General features: G+C 33.2%; 1 protein-coding gene across 6 annotated transcripts in view; it reads left to right on the top strand.

Annotated features, from left to right (window-relative positions):
- The window catches only part of HERC4 (HECT and RLD domain containing E3 ubiquitin protein ligase 4), a 142,951-nt gene that overhangs the window by 83,915 nt on the left and 33,243 nt on the right, over positions 1 to 25,793 (top strand). For 5 of the 6 annotated variants that reach the window (XR_012077394.1, XR_012077395.1, XM_006212920.4 and 2 more), the window contains exons 15-21: positions 358 to 477; positions 9,704 to 9,727; positions 11,750 to 11,848; positions 14,040 to 14,207; positions 14,354 to 14,497; positions 24,390 to 24,556; positions 25,203 to 25,269. Coding sequence is in view for 4 of the 6 variants with exons in the window: in XM_006212920.4 (XP_006212982.1) it covers positions 358 to 477; positions 9,704 to 9,727; positions 11,750 to 11,848; positions 14,040 to 14,207; positions 14,354 to 14,497; positions 24,390 to 24,556; positions 25,203 to 25,269 (789 nt within the window). In the remaining 2 variants the exon portion in view is untranslated. The remainder of the gene's footprint in view (positions 1 to 357; positions 478 to 9,703; positions 9,728 to 11,749; positions 11,849 to 14,039; positions 14,208 to 14,353; positions 14,498 to 24,389; positions 24,557 to 25,202; positions 25,270 to 25,793) is intronic. The other variant, XM_015246652.3, reaches the window with a different exon arrangement.

Here is a 25,793-nt window from a genome sequence, read left to right on the forward strand (position 1 = left end):
CTTATTGTTTAAGACCCATTCCGCAACCAGAAGTCCTTACAGTTTCTAGTTTATATATACTCTAAGCTATATCATACTTTAATCGTACATATCTCATACTGTGTGGTGGTTACATAAATATTTTTCTCTTTTACTAGATTTTGTGGTTCTGAATGCAGATGTCACATCTTAGAAATCTTTGTGTTTCCCATAACACTTAACTAGCATTTTGCATATGGTAGGCACTCAGTAAATTATTTTTTATAGAAAGAGAAGATTAGCTTAGAAATCTCAAGCCTTTTTCTATTTAAAGATTTTTCAATCTCTTTCTTAGGTACTGGTTAAATTTAATGTTAATTACATTTTTATTTTTTGTAGGTAAATGAAAAAGCAGGACAGATTATACAGTATGATAAATTTTATATACATGAAGTACAAGAAATAATAGACATAAGGAATGATTATATCAACTGGGTACAACAGCAGGCCTATGGAATGGTATGTTTCCTATTACATTTTATGATTTCACTTCTATGTATCATTTGTTCTAATACAGAAGAAGCAATTGCTAATTTTTGAAATAACCACAGTTTTTCAAAGCTTTTATTCAGAGCTTATTGTTGAGGTAAAAACACATTGCAAAGAGTAGCTATGTATTATGCAGTATTTAAAAGTAAACATTCTACTTTTATACTAGAGCCAAATCAAAGAGATAGGTTATACTTTTCTATAGGAAAATGCAAATGTGACTTAGATTTTTAAATCTCATTTATTTTCCACAAGGTTGCTTCTTAATTCTCTGATGTTGAGAATGTTGGAGTCTTGGATACTGGAACTCTAAGAATATATTACAGTTGTGAGATCAGTGCCTCAGAACTGCCAGAAGAGAGCCCTAGAATCATTGATTCTGTTTTTTATTTCTCTCTCTTTTATGTGTTTAGTTTGATTTCAGTTTTTTAACTTACATCCACAAGTGAGCATACATCTTTCCATGTAGCTAAGTCTCTAATAACTAGATACTTAATACCCCATTAAAATAGTAGCGTAGTCTTATAAAACTTTAGTCACAGAAAATTTAAATATAGAAATGGGTAAGCAGCTAGATATAAATAGTCAGGTTTAATAATCTTATTTGCTAACCATTGTAATACACTTAAGGCCAACCTTTTCACCTCTGAAGCAGGTAATTTAAACAATATGCATGTAGCAGTTCTAAAAGGATAAGTAGCCTTCATTGCTTGTTAGGTACCAGCTGCAAGCTCCTTGTGAACAGGTGCTCTGTCGGCTCATTTACTGGCACTTCTAACAGTATCTCAAATATGTCTAGTAGGCACTTAGGACAGTAGTTTTTGAATGGCAGTGTGATTAATGAATGCTGTTTTTAGGATACTCTTACTTATAGGAATCAGGTCACTTCAGGAATATCTTTGCTTCCCTGGGTACTTAAGTCTGGATTGGAAGAGACTTGATTTTTTTTTTAATTCGCCAGAATCACTGGAAGGCTCAGTCAAGTTTACAGCCACCCTACAGATTTATGTCTACTTATTTGCTCATTCAGCGAATACTTATTGAGAATCTCCTGTGTAACAGGCACTTATTTAGGTATTAGAAATAAAGTGATCAACGAGACAAATAAGGCCCTATTCTTATGAAACTAATAATCCAGTGGGCAAGATACATAGTAAAAACTAAAGCAAAAAATATTAGCTAATAATATGCACTGTATAGAAAATTAAAATGGGAGAAGGCAATAAAGACTGGATGATTTCTTGCAATTGGATAATCAGAAAAGTCTTGTCTGAGGAATTTCGAGCTGTAATCTAAAAGACAAGAAGCAGCCATGTAAGATCAGAGCAGAGGAAATGTCAGGAAAAATGAACATCTGGTAAAAGACCTTAGGTGATCAGTTTGACGTATTTGAAGGTTAGGAGACCTGTATGGCCAAAATGTGGGAATGGGTAAAGTTCTGGGAAAGGATCACTGAAATGGGTACTAGATCTTGAACAGTTTAGTAAATTAGGATTGGGAACTTGGGTTTTATCTGAAGTGTTGTGATAAGCCATTGGGGGGTGGTAAGCAGGGGTGGAGGGGAATACAATGTAATTTATATTATAAGATAATCATTCTGTCAGCTGTGTGGAGAGTGGAGTGAGGGGAATGGAGCAAAAATTGAAAGGGAGGCTAGTTAGAAGGCAGTTTTAGTAGATTAAGGGAGAGAAAACGGTGGGTTTGTTTAGGATGGTAGTTGTATAGATGGAAGATGGGAAATGGACTTGGAGGTAGAAGGGACAAGAATTGCTGATGAATGAGATGAGGAAAGGAGAGAAATCAACAAAGGAGTTTAAGGAGGAGTTGCAGGTGATATAGGAGGAAACTAGGAGAGAGTTGTGGGAACCAAAATTAAAAAGTGAAGGAGAGACTGTATTGAATGCTGCTGAGAAATAGAATAAAACCATAGAACTGAGTAAAGAATTTGGTTACAGGAAGGTCATTGGTAACCTTGATAATGCCTGCCAGGGTAAGTTATACTTAAGAGAAACTTGCAGGGGAAGGGTATAGCTTAAGTGGTAGAGCACATGCTTAGCATGCACAAGGTCCTGGGTTCAATTCCCAGTACTTCCTCTAAAAATAAATAAATAAATAGACCTGATTCCCCCCCCCCCAAACAACAACAGCAAAAACAAACAATAAAATTTCATCTTTAAAAAAAAAAAGGGAAACTTGGGAGTGAGGAATAGGGAACAACAACCATAGGCAGTACTTTAAAGAGGTTCTGCACTGAACTACTGGAGTCAAGGGGCAATAATCATTTTTTAAGAGAGAAAATACTTGACCTCAGGAAAGTTGTGAATAAATGTTTCTTTTTTCCTTCCGTATTTAAACTAAATCTCTCATCTAGACAAAACTTTTCAAACTCTCCCTCCAAAGCACCCCTGAGAGCAGGAGAAAACATGCATTTCTTGAGGTTATTAACTTTCCCTTGGCAAGACTTGTTTGAAGTCTCATATTTTATCTTAAAGTGATTGCAAATTTTTGACATAATAAATATTTACTGCAATGTAAAAGGGATTAAAATTATTTACCATAAAGGAAAATTGATGATTCAGAAAATGAACTTTTTTAATCTTTAGACTTTGCATGTAAACTCTGATACACCACCTAGGTACCCGAGGTCTTTGAGCAATGTTTTTGAGACTGCAGTGATACATGGACCCCTTTTAAAGTAAAACCATTCCTTTAAGAAGCTTACCCTATTTATGATTGTCTAAACACTATTTATGATTGTCTAAACACTATTTATGATTGTCTAAACACTAAACAGTTCTAAACTCTTGGTGCATAGCTTTTAAAAGAACTCTTAAAAATGTAACAAATTTATAAATTAATTATAAATTACACAGCAAGTTTAAAAATCAAGTTAATATTTAGTATGGAGGATCATTATGTTCTCTTGATCAGGAATCTCAGCTCAAAATGTAGATACGGAGTGTAACATAAGAGCGCCTATGTTCAAATCTCACCTCAATATGTTTTTTCAGTTACTTTTTGTTGTTAAATATGATTCCCTGTGCTATACAGTTAATCCTCATTGTTTATCTGTTTTGTTTAGTAGTTTGTAACTGTTAATCCCCTACTCCTAATTTGTCCCTTCTCCCTCCCTCCCCTTTAGTAACTGAAAGTTTGTTTTCTGTGTGAGTCTTTTCCTGTTTTTGTATATAGATTCATTTGTATTACTTTTTAGATTCCACGTATAAGTGATATATATAGTATTTGTCTTTATGACTTATTTCATTAAGCATAATATTCTAGGTCCATCCATGTTGCTACAAATGTCAGTATTTTATTTTTCAGTGGCTCTCACTTCAGTATTTATTCACTCTATGTTCTTGTGGTAATTACTTAATTCCTTTCTGTAAATTGGGGATAATAATACATACCTTTTATAGTTAGTGCAAAGATTAATTGATATGGTCCATATAAAGTACTTAAGGTAGTTTCTGATGCATAGTTAAGTCTTGGTAAAATGATGGTTATTACTGGCTACCTTGACACAAGCTTTAAGTTTGACAGTAGCCTCTGTTCTGAGGTGTCTTATAACTCTATTCTCTTGCTACCTTTTTCTATTTGAACCACAGTGAAACTTTGCTTTTAGGATGAGGTGTGATACTCATTTGACCTTCACTCATCAAGCACATCATTTATTTATGAAGTTGTAGACATGAAGGTCCTTTTTAGTGCCAGTTTGATTATAATCACAGCCATTGAAACTCTTGGAGTTTCATGGTACTACTGAGATTTTAAATGGATTATTCTAAGTTTAGATTTTTCATCAGTTTTTTAAGAAATTATTGATATAAAAACACTAAAATTAGGGGGGAGGGTATAACTCAGTGGTAGAGCACATGTTTAGCATGCACAAGGTTCTGGGTTCAATACCCAGTACCTCTGTTAAATAAAAATAAATAAATAAATAAACAAACCTAATTACCCCCCCCAAAAACCCCGAAAACAAATGAAAAAACCACTAAAATTGAAAATTCTCCCAGAGCACTCACAGACCCCTAGGAATATATCCCCCCTGGGATCTGCAAGCCCAGTTTGATAAACATTATCCTGGAGAGTCATATCCTCTTGGATCACTGTGAATTAGATCTGATGTCCTTTGACACCTGAATTTTTACCTAGTATGTGGGTCATAAACTAATTGTGTTCTTAACAAGTTAAAAGAAATGTCAGTTTAATAGGATTTTTTGGTTAGCAATAATCTCGTGCTGTGCAGAAAAGCTATGGTTTGAATGTCTGCTTTTAAGTTTGTCAGGCTTGTATCCAGATTTCTCTTGGCATATAACTATGATAATATCAAATTGAATTTCCTTAGAAGCTGTTTCAGTGTGCTGTTTTCTGGTAAGAGGGAGCCAGTAGAGGACTACCTTATTATTTCTAGGCTTTTCCAATTTGCCCTCTAGATGTACTTGAGAATTGCCCTCTTTTACTCTACTCTGTCAACTACATGCTTTTCCTTTCTCTCCATTTATAGACAGACTGATACTGAAGAGGTGGTTGTGGTAGTGGAAGATTATTCTTTATGTATGTGTGTTTATACACACATAAATATGTATAGCATTATTTAACAAGAGTTATGATCTTAAATAATTCCATTGCTTCAGTATGGAAGTTTAAAATATTCCTTGATAGAACATAATTACTATAAGAAATATGTCTATAAATTTTACTTACATAATACACACATATTATATGTGGAAAGCTTTACCTTGTTCTAAACACTGCAAGGAAATTATTTCACCTTTGTTAGCTTTCTCTTTATGCTATAATATGTTGAGATTTTTTTTCTCCATTTCCTTTCTTTCCCAGTCAAGGATTTTAATCTATCAGGTAAATACACCTTAAACTTAAACAGTGCTGAGGGGAGGGTATAGCTCAAGTGGTAGAGCACATGCTTAGTATGCACGAGGTCCTGGTTCAATCCCCAGTACCTCCTCTTAAAAAAAAAAATAAATAAACCTAATTACCCCCCCTCAAAAAAACTCCCAAACTTAAACAGTGCTGTATGTCAGTTATATCTCAATAAAAGTGGAACAAAACAAAACAAAACAAAACAAAACAAAAGAACCCATCAGGTGTAGACTTCCTAAACATTAAAAACTAATTCTGTGAAATTGTTTGCATTCCTTATAATATATCCTTTTGTATTGAGACTTCTAACTTTTCGCCTCATTCTCTTCCATTTTCCCATCCTCTTTTACCTGTTTGCCTTCACATTTTCCATGAAGTGTTTGCTTAATCCTCCTACTCCTGCTGGTTACTATATAAGCCTCTCTGTTTTGTTTATTTTTTCCAGACTCTGGACTTAGTATATGAAGCTGTTTTTTTCAGTTGTATTCCTTTTGCTTTTTATCTGTTTTTCAGTAATCTCTTGGCAAAATGAAAGGACATGTGAGCTCTCTCTCTCTTCTTATCTTCTGCTTTTTGATGTTTTTCTCCACTTTCTAGATACTATTTCCAGTTGTATTTTTGCTTACTTCTTTTAACTTTGCTCTTAAATTGTTTATAAAAATACTGTAGTGGTTACTACTAAACTCTTAGCTCTTTTTTCTCCCCTTTCTTATACTTTTAGTTACTATACATACATACTAGTATATATCTCGTAAAAAAGAACAAACTTGGAATAAAGAATAGAGAGGTCTGTGCCTGTTTGAATCATAAGAGTCAAGTTAAGCATTTTTTTAAGTGCATATTCATTTATTTTAAGAACTGTATATACCTGTGTGAGACATGTCAGATACAAGTAAGTACTACTGAATGTATTTGGTAAATTGGTGAGATTTTATAGTCTTTGATATTAAATTTTCTGTATTTTTAAGTCATAAATTTTATTTCAACATTAATTGTGCTGGGTTTATAAATCATTATTGTATGTGTTCTGTGGAGTTAAGGTTTTATACTTTAACTATGGATAGTGCTGAGCTAGCAACATGACATACTCACCAGCATGCTAGGAAGATAGATGGATGTAACAGCTGGGGAGACCAGCTTTGGGAAGACAGGCCAGTACTTAACTCCCTGAGTTAAGTTTGAGTTTCTTCCTCATTTAATGAAATGAAGAAATTAAAGTATATTTGTATACTTTAATATTTGCAGTATAAACCTTGCAGCTATAGTACTTCCCAGAAGGTTCATACTTTTTAAAGCTCCCTTGTCATTTTTAATGGCAGTAATATTTTTGCAGACTCTTGGACTGATTCCTTATGCATTGAAGAACCAAATTATATTTGTTTATTTTTCATTTCCTTCATGTCTTAGAAATATCTTTTTACTTCTGTCTAGTTGCCAACACCTTTCATACCTCTTTGAATTACTTCAGTAACTTCGATATCCTCTCTTTATATCTTCTTAGAATAATCCTGTGTTATACCTTGAAATAATGATGACACCAGCAATGTTATAGTGTTTTGCTGTAGGTAATTTATTGAAACTAAATCATGCCAAGGAGTTACATCTTTTTTGTCTATAACTAGAACTATCATTAACCATTTACGTTAAAAGCAGCATTACTGAATTCTGCTTTAGACCATGAGACCCTGACTTGAACATTTCCTTCAGGCCTTTCTCACTCAAACTTCTAGGATGTTGAGTAACTAAAATTAGGCATGCCTTGACCTAATTTCAGAGCCCCCAGTCTACAAACAGCCAACAGTTAGTGCTTGAGTATGTGGATTTGGAGCCAGTAATAAGTCGCACATTGAATGATAATGGTAACTTTTTGCACTAGACCTTTAATTGACACTTCACATGTTTTGTAATATCCTGTCCCTATCCTTACCATTTTGTTTTCCTTTTAAATTTCTCTTGGAAATACTACTTCGGCTTAATTAGATTTGCAACTAATACAACAACTGTCTTACAACTCTTAATATTTCCTGGAAGAATTCAGTCTTGCTTTTTTATGTACTTACTTATTTTTTTTTTAATGTTTGAGCTTTTGTCTTAGATCCTTAACTCTTAAACTGAAATTTCTGTTAATGTTTTAATCTGGCTTTCCCTTTGATGCCTCTCTTCTGCATAAATCATTTTGCTTGGAATCTAATAGTCTCTCCTCTTTTCTCAAGTTTTCCACACATCCCATTATTTTTCATATTCTTTCTAGCTCACATCTGTCTACAGTCAAACTTACATTCTGCTTTAATATGGTTTAGTTACATTATAGATTCTGAGAATCTTATTGACTTCCCAGTGCATAATGATATGCTTAGCACTTTTATTTATTTACATGTAGCAATAAAAATAGTGCATATATATTAATGTTTCATTATTAAGAATGAAATCCATCTCCCCTGATAACCAGGTATACTTGGTATCAAGTTTAGTTATCAGGCTGGCCATAGGTAGTCAGAAAATACTGAAAGGTGTTTCTTTGCTTATTCAAACTTTTAGTAATCATAGCACTTTAAAAATGTTTCACAATATATACTGTAAAAAGGATTCAACATGTTCCTGTTAAGTTGCTTTAAATTAAACTAAATGTAATCTAAAAGGCTTTTTCTGCAGAATCACTTTTAAATACATTCTTCTGTTAACATTGCCAATAGGGGCACCTATGTAGTAAGAACTTGGTACTCTGAACATTTTGAAAGAAACTATTATCAATAATTATCTTTCTCAGAATAGGAAGTTAGCTCTAACAGTCATATTTTCCTTATACTTACACTGCTTTGGGTTTATTTAGCACAATAGTGAGCGAACCCTAATTGTTTGGTAATGTCTTAAAGCTTCTAGTGAATACCCCTTGAGGCATGCAAGAATTTAGCCAACTATGAAGTTAGAGGGAACAGTGCACGCAAGACTGCCTTCACTTCTGATACCAATTGAGAGATTCCCCAAACCACTCTTGAGTTCAGTAATTTGCTACAAGACCTCATAGAGCTAACTGAAAATCACTATTATACAGTTCATTACAGGGGAAGAGTACAGATTAAAATTAGCCTAGGGAGAAAGTTCACAGGATAGAATCTGGGAAAGGTACCAAAGGCAGAGCTTCTATTTTCCTCTCCCTGTGGATTTATGGACAAGTTACTTTCCCAGCATCCATGTGTGACAGTATTCACAGAGTATTGCCAACCAAGGAAGCTCACCAGAGCCTTGGAGCCCAGAGGTTTTATTGATGCTGCATCACGTTCTGTCCATGTGGCTGACTTTTACTCTCTAGCCCTTCTGGAGGCAGAACTGATAACCACATGGCCAGAGCCCATGGCAAACAAAGACACTCTTGTTAAGGCGTGACACTCCAAAGACCTGTAGATCATCTCCCAGTAGCTGAGGGCAAAACCAGACCTTTCTTTGGGTAAGATTAATTCCTCATTATACAAGGTCCCAGCTGCAAACCTAGTAATATTGTTTTGGAGATTCTAGCACTTTATATGAGTCTATTCCCTGAGCATATGTGGAAGCTTTCTGCAAAAGGTATACATTTCTGTTCAGTGGAGTGGTAAGCTTTCATTATAATTGCCATTATTATTTCCTTTATAAATATCTCTTTCTCCCTTCAGTTCTTCTTTCTGCTTACCCAACCACTATGCCCTGTTCTGTACTTTCTATTTTAAGCTAATTTAATGTTAAATAACCCTTAGTATAAGATACCTATGTTTCTCTTTTTTTCTGATGAATAAAAACAACTTACGGCTTATTTTCCTCACTTTGTTTTTATACATCATTTTAATCTACTAAATACTTTTCAAACATTTTGTCAAGATTAACCAAGTCTTAAAGTCTGAGGAATATTTTCTCCATTTTCCAGCTGGAGAAACAGGGCCATAAAATCATTTCTTCAAGACCAAATTAGGTTTAGGATTAGTTTCCCTATTCTACCTAAATTTTGCAAATGGGGCACTCAGTTGCTAAAAACAAATTTTATTATGTTCAAGCCTTGATGATTTTGTAATTACAGGGTACCTGAAACAAAGGACTTATTACATTTATATATATATATATATATATAAAAATATGATAAATACGTATTTATTAGTAAATACATATAGGTACATGTGGAAAGGGTAAGTTTTGTTGTAGATGTATTTTGGTCTACGTCATTAATTTAGTATTCTGCTGTAGCAAAATATATGAAATGCTACTTTGAATAGAAATAGTAAATTTGGACACTAACATTGCTCTTTCCTCATTACTGTCACATTCTGCACTGCTGTCTTAGGATGTCAACCATGGATTAACTGAGGTAAGTTTGGTGTAATAAAGTCTCATGTTCAGAGTAAGATATAGTCTGTTTTGTCCTAAGTGATTTCAAAGCCCCAGGTTTCTCTTTTTTGTGACTTTACAAACATAAACATTTTTAAAATGAATGTATAGAATGTGTTCTGTATAACCTTCCAGGGAAATTTTTCAGAAATTAAATCTCTGTTTTAGTTGACAGCACACCTATATGATGCCTTTCAATGATACTTGCTTTAAAATAGTTCCTTTCCTCCTAATGTCTTCCAGTATAAAATTTATCTGTCCTCAGAATATTAGAAAGCAAACTTCTAAAATTTAACAAATGTCTACACCAAAGACAGAAGATAATTTATATTAGAGAAGTAAAATGACCTTTAGTTTTTAAACCAAAATTGGTACTCAAAATGCTCACAAAATTGAGTAAACTTTCAGTATGATCATCTTCCTCTCTTTGTTTAATGTGCTGTTAGTAAAGTTCTAGCACTTTGGCTTACGTAGTCAGCAATTCTGAACCACCTTTTTAATACTTGAGAATGTTAAAATACTTATTTTATACTTCTCTTATAGACTTTAGGTTTTCTTGTTTACTTTGCTTTTTCCCCAGCACTTAAACTTGAAATGAAACATTTAGAATTAGCTTTAAGTTATAGGCCTAACATTGTTTGCTTCCTCATCTTCAAGTAGAAGTCGCACATAAAATTATGAAATCAAAGAGTTTTGGAGCTGAAGGGAACTTAAGAAATCATCTCAAGTCTTTTCGAGTTTCAAAGTAGTAAAATGACTTTCTACCATCAATAACTAGTTAATGACATAGATGCAAGGTGGAGGATAAAAACTGTCAACATGAAAAGTAGCCAAGAATGGTAACTTACTAAAGGGAATATAACTCAGCATGTTATCTTATATGTTGAGAACAAAGAGTTACTAGTCTTGTATTCTGTACTGATTAGGCACTATTGAATTCATTTTGGGGGGCCATAGTTAAAAAGTGACTTAGACAAATTGAAGTACATTTAAAAGAAGGTGGTTGGGATGGAAACCATATTATTGCAGCTGGAAAAATTGGAAATGGTTAGTGTGGAAAAAAGACAACCTAACGGGAGCATGGGGGCATGAAATATTAAAACCATATATACTTCCTTGCAGGGACAAAATGAAGACTGAAATACAAAACAAAGTGATGTATAGAAAAGCATATTCAGACTTAATGTAAAGAATTTTCTAAGAAAAAGAAGTGGGTTGTTTCATGGTGTATTAAGTCTTCACTGGAAGCCTTCTAGCAGGGGCTCTGTATCAGGGCTGGCCCCAGAATTTTGCCTTGTTGGGTAGATGGTAGGAATACATCCTCCAACTGCAAGAGCCTCTGACTGGCAATTCATAACTCTTAGTATTTTGCTGCACTATTGAAATACTTAGAAGTCAATCACTGCATTAACTGATAGGATAAATAATTGTCTATAAGGTAACTAATGTCAGATAATGATAATAATAGATGAGTTCTGTCAACTTTAAAGGGTGTACTAATGGCGCTTATTTTGTATGTTAAATGAATGAGCAGATTGTTTCACTCATGATATTGATGGCACCCTAATGGCATGTGGTAAATATTTGTTAAATGAATGAATAAGCAGATTGCTTATCATTGGCCTCGGTTGCTAGAATAGCTGTAAAATATAAGAACTGGATACTTTATTTAACAAATAGGCCCCCAACCTTAGAAAAAAAATTGCAATTTAATTCACTGAAACTTGGAGGTGTAATACATGTTGAGCAAAAGATACCTGTAATGTACAATTTAATGTATTTTCAAGTATACAGTTCTCAACTAAAATTTGAAATTAGGGTTATTCCAAAGCCTCATTTGATTATCAGTAAAAATTCTGTATTCAGAAATAAGCAACATGTTTTATTTATAATTCCTGAAAGATACAAAAGAATAAACCAAGAATGTGGTCAACAATGACAGTACATACAAGAAATATATCACAAACCAATTTGTACTAATAAGCTAATTTTTTATTTCTAGTTGGCAGATATCCCTCTTACAATCTGCACATATCCATTTGTATTTGACGCCCAAGCAAAAACTACTCTGTTACAAACAGATGCAGTCTTACAGATGCAGGTAAAATATTGAATAATAGTAATTTAATTTGAGAGCAGTTTTTGAATTTTTTCTGTGATTTTTTTAAAAAGTAGATTTACAGTTTTGTGTTAGTTTCAGGTATACAGCAAAGTGATTCCAATATATTTATATTTAAGATTATTTTCCATTATGGGCTATCACCAGATATTGAATATAGTTCCCTATGTTGTGCAGTAAATCTTTGTTGCTTATCTATTTTATATGTAGTAGTGTGTATCTGTTAATCCCAAATTCCTAATTTATTGCTCCCTCTTCCCTTTCCCCTTTGGTAACCATAAGTTTGTTCTCTATGTTATGAGTCTGTTTCTGTTTTGTACATAAATTCATTTGTATTATTTTTTACTTTTCACATATATGTGATACCATGTAATATTTGTCATTCTCTGTCTGATTTAACTTCACTTAGTATGATATTCTTCAGGTCCATCATATTGCTGCAAATGGCAATGTTTCTTTTTTATGACTGAGTAATAGTCCATGTGTGTGTGTATGTGTGTATGCATGCCACATCTTATAGATTCCTCTATTGATGGACATTTAGTTTGCTTCCATGTCTTGGCTGTTGTAAATAGTGCTGCTATGAACTTTGGGGTTACATGTATCTGTGATGTTTTTTAACAATAAATATTCAAAGTGTCTTAGGGGACATTTTGTACCTTGTGATCTGTCTTTTACAAAGTACCTTTGGTACCTATAAAAAGGACTGTTGCATGTGAAATGTATATTCTTATGAGGGCTACTTATATGTATTTTAATGAAAATAGAATAATTTAACTTTTTATCATTTTGTATCTTAAAAAATGGTATAAGCCTCTTCCATTACAGAAATATATAGTCTTTACAAACAGTTTTACTAATTTACTTGATACAATGTTGATTTGTTCCAAATCTTGCTTTATTATATGTCCTCTATTTATATTCTTGGTAAAAGATGGAAGTGACTAGAGGAGAGGTGATGTTAAAGTAGGAGGCATTTGATCACTTGTTAGGAGGGTGTGAAATTTCCTTGGAGAAAGTTTTAGTAATAAATAAAGTATTTTCCTGAGGAGGATTGTCTTTTCCTCCTCCCTCTTCTTTCTCCCCCTACTCCTTCGACTTTATGTTGAGCATTCTTTGCTTTATAAAGTGAGGATTTTTAAAACTAGTTTACCTTGTGATTTTGAGGAACTACGGTATATTTCCTTTATCATTTGAACTGGTAAATTAAAAAGGTTTTAAGTTTCTCCTCTGATACAGACTGCTGAATCTGAGAACTCAGAAGGGATGAAACGAGATCTTGGGCACTTAATATTCTAAAAATGCTTTTAAAATGTATCTGCCCATCCTCCCCCAATTTGATGGCAATTTTCATTCCTTTAAAATAAATACGTTTGAGGGGAGGGTACAGCTCAATGGTAGAATGCATGCTTAGTATGCACAAGGTCCTGGATTCAGTCCCCAGTACCTCCATAAAACCAAAAAAAATTCCATTTTAAAAAATATTTGCATTTAGTATTCTAAATACCTCCATATATTTAAATAATAACTGCTAGGAGGAATTTTAAAGATGTGCTTATTTCCATTTTCAACAGAAGAAATAAATATTTTTGTAGGATTCTATATTAACAGCTAGATTGCTAGTTTTTTGGCAGTCTTTGTTAAAACAAGTTAATTTCTTGGTGCTTTTAATGTAGGATACTCCTTTTTAGACAAGAACACAGGGGAAATCATAGGAAAAGAACAGAAGTTTTAAATGGTAAAAGCCAAATGCTTGGTTTTTGAGCACATACAGTGATCACTCTACTAGATGAATTTCTGTAAACCTTTTAGCTGGTTGTTCCTTATTCGCTTTAAAGATTTGTTTTAATGCTATTTTTCTTTTTTTCCTCACACTCCATCCCTGTAGTTTTTTGAGAAACAGCAGTTTCAGGTTTATCAGTATTATTATAGTTTCATGTTAATTTAATGTTATCTTTAGTTACACATTACTATAAAAAATTTAAAAGGATAGTCTTTATGCTCGAATATAGTTAAGGTCTTATGCTGTGCTAAATACTATGTTAGGTGCTATGTGAATTCAGTAGTATAGGAATTCTAGGATAACCATAATTAATAGGTAGAGGTTAGCTTATCCAGTCACAGTAGCTTCTTTATAGCATTGCTATTAAATTTTTAATCTTTTGTTTTCTAGATGGCTATTGACCAGGCCCACAGACAGAATGTCTCCTCTCTTTTTCTCCCAGTGATTGAATCTGTGAATCCTTGCTTAATTCTAGTTGTCCGTAGAGAAAATATTGTAGGAGATGCAATGGAAGTACTTAGGAAGACAAAGAATATAGACTACAAAAAGCCACTCAAGGTAAATTGACATTTTCTATAATTGGGACTTTTATTCAGAAAATATGTTTAAAGTTTTCCTATTTATTTATTCATAATAACATGTTATAGGTCCCCAGAATATACCTTCATTTCTTTATGTTCAGTGTTTGTATTGTGCTGTTTTAGGTTATATTCGTTGGAGAAGATGCTGTTGATGCAGGAGGGGTACGCAAGGAATTTTTCTTGCTCATCATGAGGGAATTATTGGATCCTAAATATGGCATGTTTAGGTATTATGAAGATTCCAGGCTCATTTGGTTTTCCGATAAGGTAAAAAACTCCAACCATCTAAGTTACTTCTATATCTATACCTGTATATGTATACCTGTATGTTTCAACTTAGTAAATTTAAGTTATTACTGGATTCCTAACATATTTTATTCAAGATCTGCTTTATTATAGTTTTTAAAATTATAAACTTTTGGACTCAGAGTCATCAAAACACATTAATGCTTGCCACACATTCCAAGTTAGCAAAATAAGTTAAGGAATGGTCAGCCTGAAGACTATGTTGACTCTTCTGTCAATTTAGATTTGGCAGAGGGAGTAATTAGTTTATTAATTTATTTCTGTGGAGGTACTGGGGATTGAACCTAGGACCTCATGCATGCTAATAAGCATGTGTTCTACCACTGAGCTATACCCTCCCCTACCTGATTTAGATTTGAGGATTGAATAACAACTATCAGATTAACTTTTCTTCTGAGGAGAATTAATTTATCATTAGGGATCCTTGATTTCTCTACCTCATCATTTAGGGCAGAGGTAACTACTCAGCAAACTACAGTCCATGAGCTAAGTTCTTCCCAGCACATGTTTTTATAAATAAAGTCAATGCCGACTCATTTACCTGTTGTTCATTGCTGCTTTCTAGCTAAAACTGGCAGAGGCAGAATTAGATAGTTACAACAGAGCCTCAGTGGCCAACAAAACCTGAAATATTTACCATTTTTTCCTTTACAGAAAAAATTTGCTAGCCCTATTTCACTATAAGGGAAATGGATAGTTCAGCTGAAAGAAATCTGACTAAAATATTAACTATTAGTTCTAAAAACCTTGGTGTATATTATTTATTCTTTCAGGAGATTGGCTGTCCTTTATGATGTTAGCAGTCATGATAATCGGTGCCTAGGGTTGTTAATTTATTAGGAATTGCAAAATAGTACTAGTCTAATTCTAACATTTCTTTTCCATTTTATTAGCTTGGATACTTCTGTATAAAGAAATGTCCTTATACCTACTATTTGGTCCTTAATAGTACAGTTCATATGGGAAAGGAGTCTTCTTTAGTTGCTTGTTTTTCAGAAGGATGAATCTGTTTGTTAGCATACTCCAGTGGTGATGATTCATTTTTTAGTTTTAATGTTTTTTAGCCCATTGCAGTTATCTTTATTGATGTTACCTCATTTTTGTCCAGGGAGACCTCTTCAAATTGGCATCTGGGTCCTTTTGACACAACTTTAATATTCTTTGGTAGCTTCCTTGCTTGGTGTAATACTTGTAGTACTTGGTGTGATAAAATGTTCCAGATTTATACATTTACTGCCTAACAGTACCAGCCTTACAGCTAATATTATGATAACTGAAAATACAGTTGACCCTTGAACAACATACTTTGAACTGTGCAGGTCCACTTATATGCAGATTTTTTTCGATACACATGTACTGTGGTATTACATGATCCTTCGTTTTGTTGAATCCACAGATGCAGAACCACAAGACAGGGAGGGTGGACTATAAGAATATACTTGGATTTTCGACTTCCTGGGGGATCATCCGCACCACTAACCCCTGAGTTGTTTAAGGGTCAACTGTAGTTTTGGTTTTTTTGCAGTTTTTGTCCTTTGGGTATACTTCAGGAGAGATACACAGTCAAATAACCGTGTTTCAATATTACTCAAAATTGTTATACTCTGTATCATTATACTACCAAGTAGATACACATTTAGGTTAACTTGTTCAATTTTAGTTTTGATCTTTAGGGATTGCGTGTTTAAATGCAGTTTAGTTTTATATATAAAATAGTTACATAGTTCCAAAGTCAAAGCTACAAAATAAGATCTCTGAAAGAAATCTAGCTTTTATCTCTACCCCCTCCTCCTTATTTTCTCCCTCTTATAGGTATTCTTTTTTTTAAAAAAAAAATCTATTTATTTATTTTTTAGTAGGGGGGGTAATTAGGTCTATTTATTTATTTACTTTTGGAGGAGGTACTGGGGATTGAGCCCAGGACCTTGTGCATGCTAAGCATGCACTCTACTACTTGAGCTATACCCTCCTCCTAGGTATTCTTTTTAAAAGAAACGTTATGGTTATTAAAATACATATATACACACGCACACACGCGCACACACACACACACACACACATACACAGGTAGTAGTAAATTATATAGCAACATCAGTTTCCTGGTTTTAACTATGGTTATTCAAGCTGTTATCATTGGGGAAAATAAGTAAAGGGTGCAAGGGAACTCTGTACTATTTGTGCAATTTCTTGAGTCTTAAAGTATTTTAAAATGAGAAATATTTTTAAAAAGAAGTGGTATTCTATACATATTTTTTTCTCCATCAAGAAAGGGTATTTTATTTTACATGGGAAATAGAAGTATGTTTGCATGTTGTTGTGATTAGTTATGCAGAAAGCAGAAAATGAGCCATGCAGGAGAGGATATCAATTGCAGGAGCAGAGTTGTGAAGAAAGAGTGGAGATTAGTGTGCTAGTAGAGGATTGACTGTAGTTAGAAATGTAGATCCATAATGTCTTCAGAGAAAGCTAAGTATATATGTAAATACACATTTCTGATAGATTTGATAGTGGGAGGTTGTGAAAGTTCTCTTAGAATTATTTATAATTCATAGTGAATTAAGATATAATGTTGTTAGAAGGTTAGAATAAGGGAAAGATGTTGGAGGTTTGAAGAAAGTGAAATAATCACTTTGGGGAGTGGGAAAATAAGTTGACTATGTAAGTAAATATAGGGTTAGACTATCACTGTTGGAGGCCCATTTGAAACGTATGTTCATGAATTTAAAATGAGACCAATCAACTTTTGGTTGTTATTTTTTTACTTTAGTCATGTTTAACTGCTTGGGCAGAGGTAAGAATGAGGCAGATACTTGATTTAACTAGATTATGGTTTTAGCAAGTGAGTATAAACAGAAGGGAAGAAAGGGCAAGGGAATGAATCATCATGGATTATGAAATTTAAGCTTTGTAAGAAGGAAAATGTGAGGACTTAGTTGGGAGGCAATAGTTCAAAAAAAGAAGCTGTAAGTTTAATGGATTGTAGGTGCTGGTAGAGTTGAGTGAGTCAAGGTGGTAGGGGGAATCAGTTGCAAAATAGGAAATGAAGGTCAAGTAGGGAATGTTTAAGATTTGGAGGGTTGCAGTTAATATAAAATATAACCATGGGAATGGGTGTTTGAGATGTGATGGAGGACAAGATTGTTGGAAATAAGCAGATCAAGGACTGAGAGGCTAGTGTGTTGGATGCCGTTTTTGCCTGAATATTGAAATCATCAAAAACATTGGCAAGAATAGTCGTAGGGAAAGAAAGCATAAGATAGTGCCCAAATATGTGAATGACGGCATTGTGAAATGTCTTTAGATGTCAGCACAAGGAACAGTACTAGGGAAAATGGTCAGTTGGCATGTGTCTCACAGGAGCTGGGGATTTAGAATGGCAAATAGAAGGAGGTCCAGTACGAATGAAGAGCCAGGAGACCTACCTCTAGACCCAGTTGTATGAGGGGTTAGAAAAGAAAACAGACACCATTTATGAGCTGCAGGGGAAATAGCATCCTTAGGAGACAGTCTTGTTCATTTAGGAAAGAAGAAAGAAAAATTTGGAGTGGTTTAGGATATAGGCAATTTTGCAAAAGGTAGATTGTGAGTTCCAGAGCAAACATGGAAAGGATTTTGTGAAACAAGGACAGTTCTAAGATTGTGTCAAATTTTAGGGCCTGTACAGTGCCACATGGAGGTGGGATTAGGGATAACCTGTGAGTTTCTAGGCTTCCTTTGTTGACAGGCATGTAAGGGATGGTTGAATAGTCCTGATGACCTCTGAAGTAGATGGACAATCTGCTCATATTATGGTCTCTTCCTTGGCGCTTATCTCTCAGGACAGTTTATAGTGGTGTAGCAGAAAGAATTTGAAAGGGTACATTGGGTGGAGGCCTGTCTTGCTAGGAACACAGCGTTACATAGACCTTTATTCTGTTCTGCAGAGAGGTAATGTTTTGAGACCAGGGGAGGGGCAGTTTACAAGCTTTATCGTGAATCTCTGTTAAACTTTTTCAGTTTTATCTTGAGCTGGCTCCTCTTTTGTTTACTTTTGACATGTTCCCATTATTCTTAAATTATTCCTTACATTTGGTACAGAAAATATTCCAGTCTCCTTTTTTATTTTCTCTACCCAGGTCCTGACATTAGCCATTTTTCCTAAGCGCCCTATTTTTATGCCAGTACCGCACTGTCTTATTTACTATATCTTTGTAGTAGATTTATGAAATTGGAATGTGTGAATCCTCCCGCTTTGTTCTTATTGTGCAAGATTGTTTTGACTAATAGGAGTCACTTGCAATTCTGTATGAATTTTATGATTGGCTTTTTCATTTCTGCAAAAAAAAGTCCATTGAGTTTTTGGTAGAGAATGCATTGAGTCTGTAGATCAGTTTAGGAAGTATTGCCATTTTAACAATATTGTCTTCCAGTCCATGACAATGGGATGTCTTTTCATTTATTTAGGTCTTTAATTTCTTTCAACAGAGTTTTGTAGTTTTTAGCATACAAATCTTGCATCTCCTTGGTTAAATTTATTTCTTAAGTATTTTGTTCTTTTTGATGCTATTGTAAATGGAATCATTTTCTTAATTTTATTTTCCATTAATTGCTACTGTGTGGAAATTAACTGATTTTTGTATGTTAATCTGGTGTCATGCAGCTTTGCGGAATTCATTTATTAGCTCTAATAGTTTGTTTTGTGAATTCTTCAGGATTTCAGGATATAAGATCATGTCATCTATAAATCAAATTGATTTAATTTTACTTTTTTCTTTCCGATTTGGGTACCTATATTTCTTTTTCTTGTCTGATTGCCCTGGATAGGACTTCCAGTACACTTTCAAATACATGTGAGAAGAGTAGACATGCTTCTCTTTTTCCTGATCTGAGTGGGATGTTAACTGTGGGTTTTTAATAAATTTCTTGAATCAAGTTAAGGTATTTACTTCTATGCCTAGTTTGTTGAATTTATTTATGGTTTAAAGTGTTGGATTTTATTAAAAAATTAAAAAATTTTTTAAATTTTTTGTACAATTTTTAAAGCTTACTTTCCATTTACAATTGCTACAAAGTATTGGCTGTATTCCCCATGTTGTACAATATATCCTTGAGCCTGTCTTGCACCTAGTATTTTTTTCTGCATCAGTTGAGATGATCATGTGGTTTCCCTTCCTTCATTCCATTTTGTGATGTATTACATTGGTTGATTTTCTTACGTTGAACCACCTTGCATTCCTAGGATAAAGCCCACTTGGTCATGTTGTAAAATCCTTTTAATATGCTGCTGGATTCAGTTTGCTAGTATTCTGTTGATGATTTTTCCATTCTTATTTGTAAGGAATACTGCTCTATAGTTTTCTTGTGTGTATGAGATGTCTTTGTCTGGCTTTATATCATGGTAGTCCTGACCTCATAGAATATGTTAGGAACTGTTTCCTTCTCATCCATATCTTGGAAGTGTTTAAGAAGGATTGGTGTTAATTCTTCCTTAAATGTTTTGTAGAATCTGGTCTCAGACTTTTGTTGGAAAGTTTTTGACTGGTGGTTCAATCACTTGTTGATTGTAAATCTTTTTAGATTTTCTAGTTCTTCTAGTGTCAGTTGCTAGTTTGTGTGTTACTAGGAATTTATCCATTTCATCTAGATTGTCTGTTTTGTTGACATGGAGTTGTTCATAGTATTCTTGTATAATCCTTTTTATTTCTGTAAGGTTGCTAGTAATATCTACACTTTGAATCCTAATTTTAATGAGTTTTCTTTTTTTTCCGTGGTCATTCTGTCCAAAGGTTTGTCAATTTTGTTGATCTTTTAAAAGAATCACCTTTTGGTTTTGTTTCTGTGTATTGTTCCATTCTCATTTCATTTATCTCCACTTTAATCTTTATTATTTCCCCCCTCTACTAGCTTGTTTGCTCTTCTTTTTGTAGTTCCTTAGGATAATAAGACTACTGATTTGAGATTTTTTTTTCTTTTTTAATTTAGATGTTTACAACTATAAACATTTCCCTTTGAACACTACTTTTTCTGCATTCCATAAGTTTTTGTATGTTGTGTTTTCATTTTCATGAGTCTATAAGTATTTTCTGATTTCCCTTGTGATACCTTCTTTGACCCATTGGTTGCTTAAGAGTGTGTTGTTTAATTTCCACAGCTTTGTGAATTTTCCATATTTCTTTCTGTTACTGATTTCTCATTTCATTCCATTATGTTCTGAGAAGATACCTTTTATGATTTTAGTCATCAAATTTATTGAGACTTAATTTTGTGACCTAATATGTGATTTGTCTTGAAAATGTTCCATGTATACTTGAAACGAATGTGTATTCTACAGTTCTTGGATGGAGTGTTCTCTGTCTGTTATGTTAGGTCTAGTTGGTTTATAGTGTTCTTCAAGTTCTCTATTCCTTATTGATCTTCCATCTGATTGTTCTATCCATTATTGAAAGTGGAGTATTACAACTTCCAACTTCTATATTAGAATTTTTAAAATTTAACTTAAAATATTTCTCCCTTCAGTTCTGTCAGATTTTGTTTCATATATTTTGAAGGTATATTGTTAAGTATGTATGTTTATAAATGTTGTATCTTCTTGATAAATTGACACTTTCATTAATGTAATACATTTCTTTGTTTCATAATAAGTTTTGACTTAAAGTCTATTTTGTCTGATGTTAGTATAGTCATTTGGCTCTCTTTTGTTTATTATTTATATGGAATATCTTTTTCCAAACTTTACTTTTAACTTAGCTCTGTCTTTGGAAGCTTGTTTGTGAAACTTGTACACAGCAGATAATTGAATCATGATTTTTTTTTAAGTGGTTACTGACAAGGAAGCACTTCCACTGTTTTGTTATTTGTTTTCTATGTATCATATTTTCTTTGTTCTTCATTTACTTCTTTACTGCTTTTTTTGAGTTTTTTTTTTCTTTGTATTCTTTTGATTCCTTTCTCATTTCCTTTTCTGTATATATTTCTGTCATTTTCTTTAGTAGCTCTGAGGGTTATGATTAACATCTTAAATTTGTAACTGTCAGGTTTTTGGGGTTTTGTTTTTTATTGAAATATAGTCAGTTTACAATGTTGTGTCCATTTCTAAGATACAGCATAATGTTTCAGTCATACATGAACATACGTATGTTTGTTTTCATTATTTTTCATTATACGTTACTGTGAGATATTTAATATAGTTCCCAGTGCTATAGAAAGACTTTGTTGTTTATCTGTTTTATATATAGTGGTTAGTATCTGCAGATCTGAAACTCCCAATTTATCCCTTCCCTCCTCTCTCCCTGCCTGGTAACCGTAAGTTCTTTATCCAGTCATCTGTGGATGGATATTTAGGTTGCTTCCATGTTTTGGCTATGTAAATAGTGCTTCTGTGAACATTGGGGTGCGTGTATCTTTTCAAATTAGCATTTCCTCTGGATATATGCCTAGGACTGGGATTGCTGAATCATATGGTAAGTCTATTTTCAGTTTTTTAAGGAATCTCCATAGTGTTTTCCATGAGATTCTGCATTCCCACCAACACTGTAGGAGGGTTCCTTTTTCTCCACACCCTCTCCAGCATTTATCATTTGTGGACTTTTTGATGATGGCCATTCTGAGTGGTGTGAGGTGATACCTCATTGTAGTTTTTGGTTTGCCTTTCTCCGATAATTAGTGATATTAAGCATTTTTTCATGTAGCTAGTGGCCATTTGTATGTCTTCATTGGAGAATTGCTTCTTTAGGTCTTTAAGTCTTCATTTTTGGATTGGATTGTTTAGTTTTTTGTTACTAAATTATATAAGCTGTTTGTATGTTCTGGAAATTAAGCCCTTGTCAGTTGCATCATTTGCACATATTTTTTCCCATTCCATAGGTTGTATTTTTGTTTTATTTATAGTTTCCTTTGCTGTGCAGAAGCTTGTAAGATTAATTAGGTCCCATTTGTTAATTTTTGCTTTTATTTCTATTGCCTGGATAGACTGCCCTAGGAAAACATTGCTGAGATTTATGTTAGAGAATGTTTAGCCTGTGTTTTCTTCTGAGAGGTTTATAGTGTCTTGTCTTATGTTTAAGTCTTTAAGCCATTTTGAGTTTATTTGTGTATGGCGTGAGAGGGAGTGTTCTGACTTCACTGATTTACATGTTGCTGTCCAGCTTTCCCATCACCACTTGCTGAAGTGTATATACTCCATTGTATATTCTTGCCTCCTTTGACAAAAATTAATTAACTGTAAGTGTGTGGTTTTATTTCTGAGCTCTCTATTGCGTTCCATTGATCCATATGTCTGTTTTTATGCTGATGTTTTGATTACTGTAGCTCTGTAGTATTGTCTGAAGTCTGGGAGGTTTATTCCTCCAGCTTTATTCTTTTTCTTCAGTGTTGCTTTGACAATTCTGGGTATTTTTGTGATTCCGTGTAAATTTTAGGATTATTTGTTCTAGTTCTATGGAAAATGTCCTGGGTAATTTGATAGGGATCACATTAAATCGGTAGATTGCTTTGGATAGTATTGCCATTTTAACAATATTAATTCTTCCAATTCAAGAGTGTGGGGTATTTTTCCATTTCTTTAAATCATCTTTAATTTTCTTAATCAATGTTTGGTAACAGTCTGATTTAAAATAATACCAACTTAACTTCAGTAGTATATAGAAACTGCTCCTACAACAGCTCTGTCCCTCCCTCTTTATTTTGATATCACAATTCACAGCTTTGTACATTTTGTACTGATTAATATAGACTTATAATTAGTTTATTCATTTGTTTATTAACCATATAGGGAAAAAAAGAACACTTACAAATAAAAAATACAGTGCAATTAACTTTTATGTTTTACCTGTGTAGCTACCTTAACCACAGTTCTTTATTTCTTTGTATGGCTTAAATTACTTTATCACCCTATCCTTTGACTTCAGAATTCTTCCTTACAAAACAGAGTTTCTTCTAAGGAAATATTCCAAACTATGAACCAAAATATATGCAAAAAATATACCTATCTTATTTTGAATATTACTAGCTAGTTAGAATAACTGATATTTATTGAACTTTTAAAGTGTGTTTCAAGAACTGTGCTAAAAGCATTGTACATATGTTATCCCACTTAATCCTCACAACAACCGTATGAGATTAACACTATTTTTATCTTGAAAACGCTGAGGCTAGTTGGTGAATGAAGCAGGTCTAGCACCCCAGATCTAATTTAAAAATTATTTTCTCTTAACTATCATGCTCGCAGAATTTGTTGTGACCGTGTATTAGTTCACTAAAGATGCTGGGGGGAAGTAAGCACTGTTTTTACTGTTTTCATAATCTACAGTCCAGCTGTAGTAAAATGGCCAATTTAGCAAGCCATGATACTTTTACGTGATGTAATATGCAGCCATTAAAAATAATGTTCTGAAAGAATATTTAATGACATAAAATATTTGTGTTGTAATTAGAAAAGTGAGAAAACCTTAAATGTAGTATGTTTAATATATTTTAAATTATTTTCCTGAACTTATAATAGATGGAAATACATAACAATATTTTAAATTGTTTCCGAGTTTCTGAGTGATGGATTACAGGTGTTTATTAATTTTCTTCTTAATGCTTTTTATTTCCTAAGTTTTTTTTTAATAGACTTTATTCTTTTAAAGCAGTTTCAGGTATCTCTCCAATAGACTTTACTTTTGTCTTAGAAAGTTCATTGAATGGAAATGTGCAAAAATACTAATACTGATTATTGTCTCAGGGAGATATGAATGAGAATGAACTTTTTCCTGTTATTCATTACTTTTTTCTGTATCTCCAAACTTTTCTACGAGTATGTGTTATAATAATCAGAGTTTAATGTTTTAACTTGGAGAACAAGGTCTTTACTTCTTTTCCCTTATATTTTTAGACATTTGAAGACAGTGATTTGTTCCATTTGATTGGTGTTATCTGTGGATTAGCGATTTATAATTTTACTATTGTGGACCTCCATTTTCCTTTGGCTTTATATAAGAAACTGCTAAAAAAGAAGCCATCCCTGGAAGATTTGAAAGAACTAGTACCTGATGTTGGGAGGTTAGTTGTAAAAAGTGGCAAGAGTGGGATTTAGGACATAGGAAATGGGCAATGTACAGAAGCTTTCCTTTTAAGAATAGTTATATTTTTGTTGTTCCTGTTGAATTTCCAAAATAAACAGATAGGCCTTCTAATAAAGGAAAACCCACTATGTTAACTCAGATCCAGAATTTTCTGCAGAAAGACTTACGTGTATAAAACCATGTGCTAAATTTTTAGTAGTTTAACAATACTTCACCAGTATCAGATAGTAAATTTAGGCAGGTAATGTTTCCTGAGACTAGTTATATTATTTATTTGGACCTTTGCTTCTAATCACCTTCATTCCTAGGTTGAATACGTAAAATTTCTTTTTATTTGTTATATAAAATAGAATAAAAATTGTATATAAATAGGGACAGATGTTGAAAATGGGTGGATAGATGGCCTTTGTATTCAAAGGAAGAGATAAAAACCTTAGAGCAGTTTTTCTTCAGCATTTTTTATAAGTTTGCCGTTATACATCCACCATTATGAAACAAATGTAAAAGTACAAATTAACCAAAGGATTTAATCAAGAATGAGAAATATATACTTAGTCATAAGCAAAATAGTCAAAATACTCAGTAATGTTTTACCTCAAAGGAACATATATGTTGTTTTTCAGAAGCATGCAGCAACTACTGGATTATCCAGAAGATGATGTTGAGGAAACGTTTTGTCTTAATTTTACGGTAAGATTTCAGAAAGGCATAGGGTAGCCTGATTATTCATCATCCCCTTTATCAGCTGTGCTTTATGGTTTTTCTTTATTTTGATGGATGGAATTCTTAAAGAACCCTTTAGCTAACATTTATTGAGCATTAACTATATGCTAATCAGAGTACATGCATTATTTCATTTAATCCTCATAATCCCAAGAGATTGGTATTATTACACTTATTTTACAGATGAAAAAAACTGAAAGCAATCTTCACCTTTCAGAGATAGTATTTATATCCAGCTCTGTGACTATATACTTTAACATTATGCTAAAGATCTTTACATATGTAAGGGTCCTCATTATTCAAGTATTCATTCTCCTGTCTGCAATTACAAGAATGTTTAGAGAAGCAAAGTTTACTGTAACATGAAAATATTCACTAATGAACTTATGACTTAAAAGATTAATTCCAACTCATACATCCCTTTCACACTAACATTCATTCTTGCCCATTTTGTCTTACTGTTGGATGCAGTACAATACAAATGCAAGTAT

This window comes from Vicugna pacos, chromosome 11 (genome assembly GCF_048564905.1).
Source record: "Vicugna pacos chromosome 11, VicPac4, whole genome shotgun sequence".
NCBI lineage: Eukaryota > Metazoa > Chordata > Mammalia > Artiodactyla > Camelidae > Vicugna > Vicugna pacos.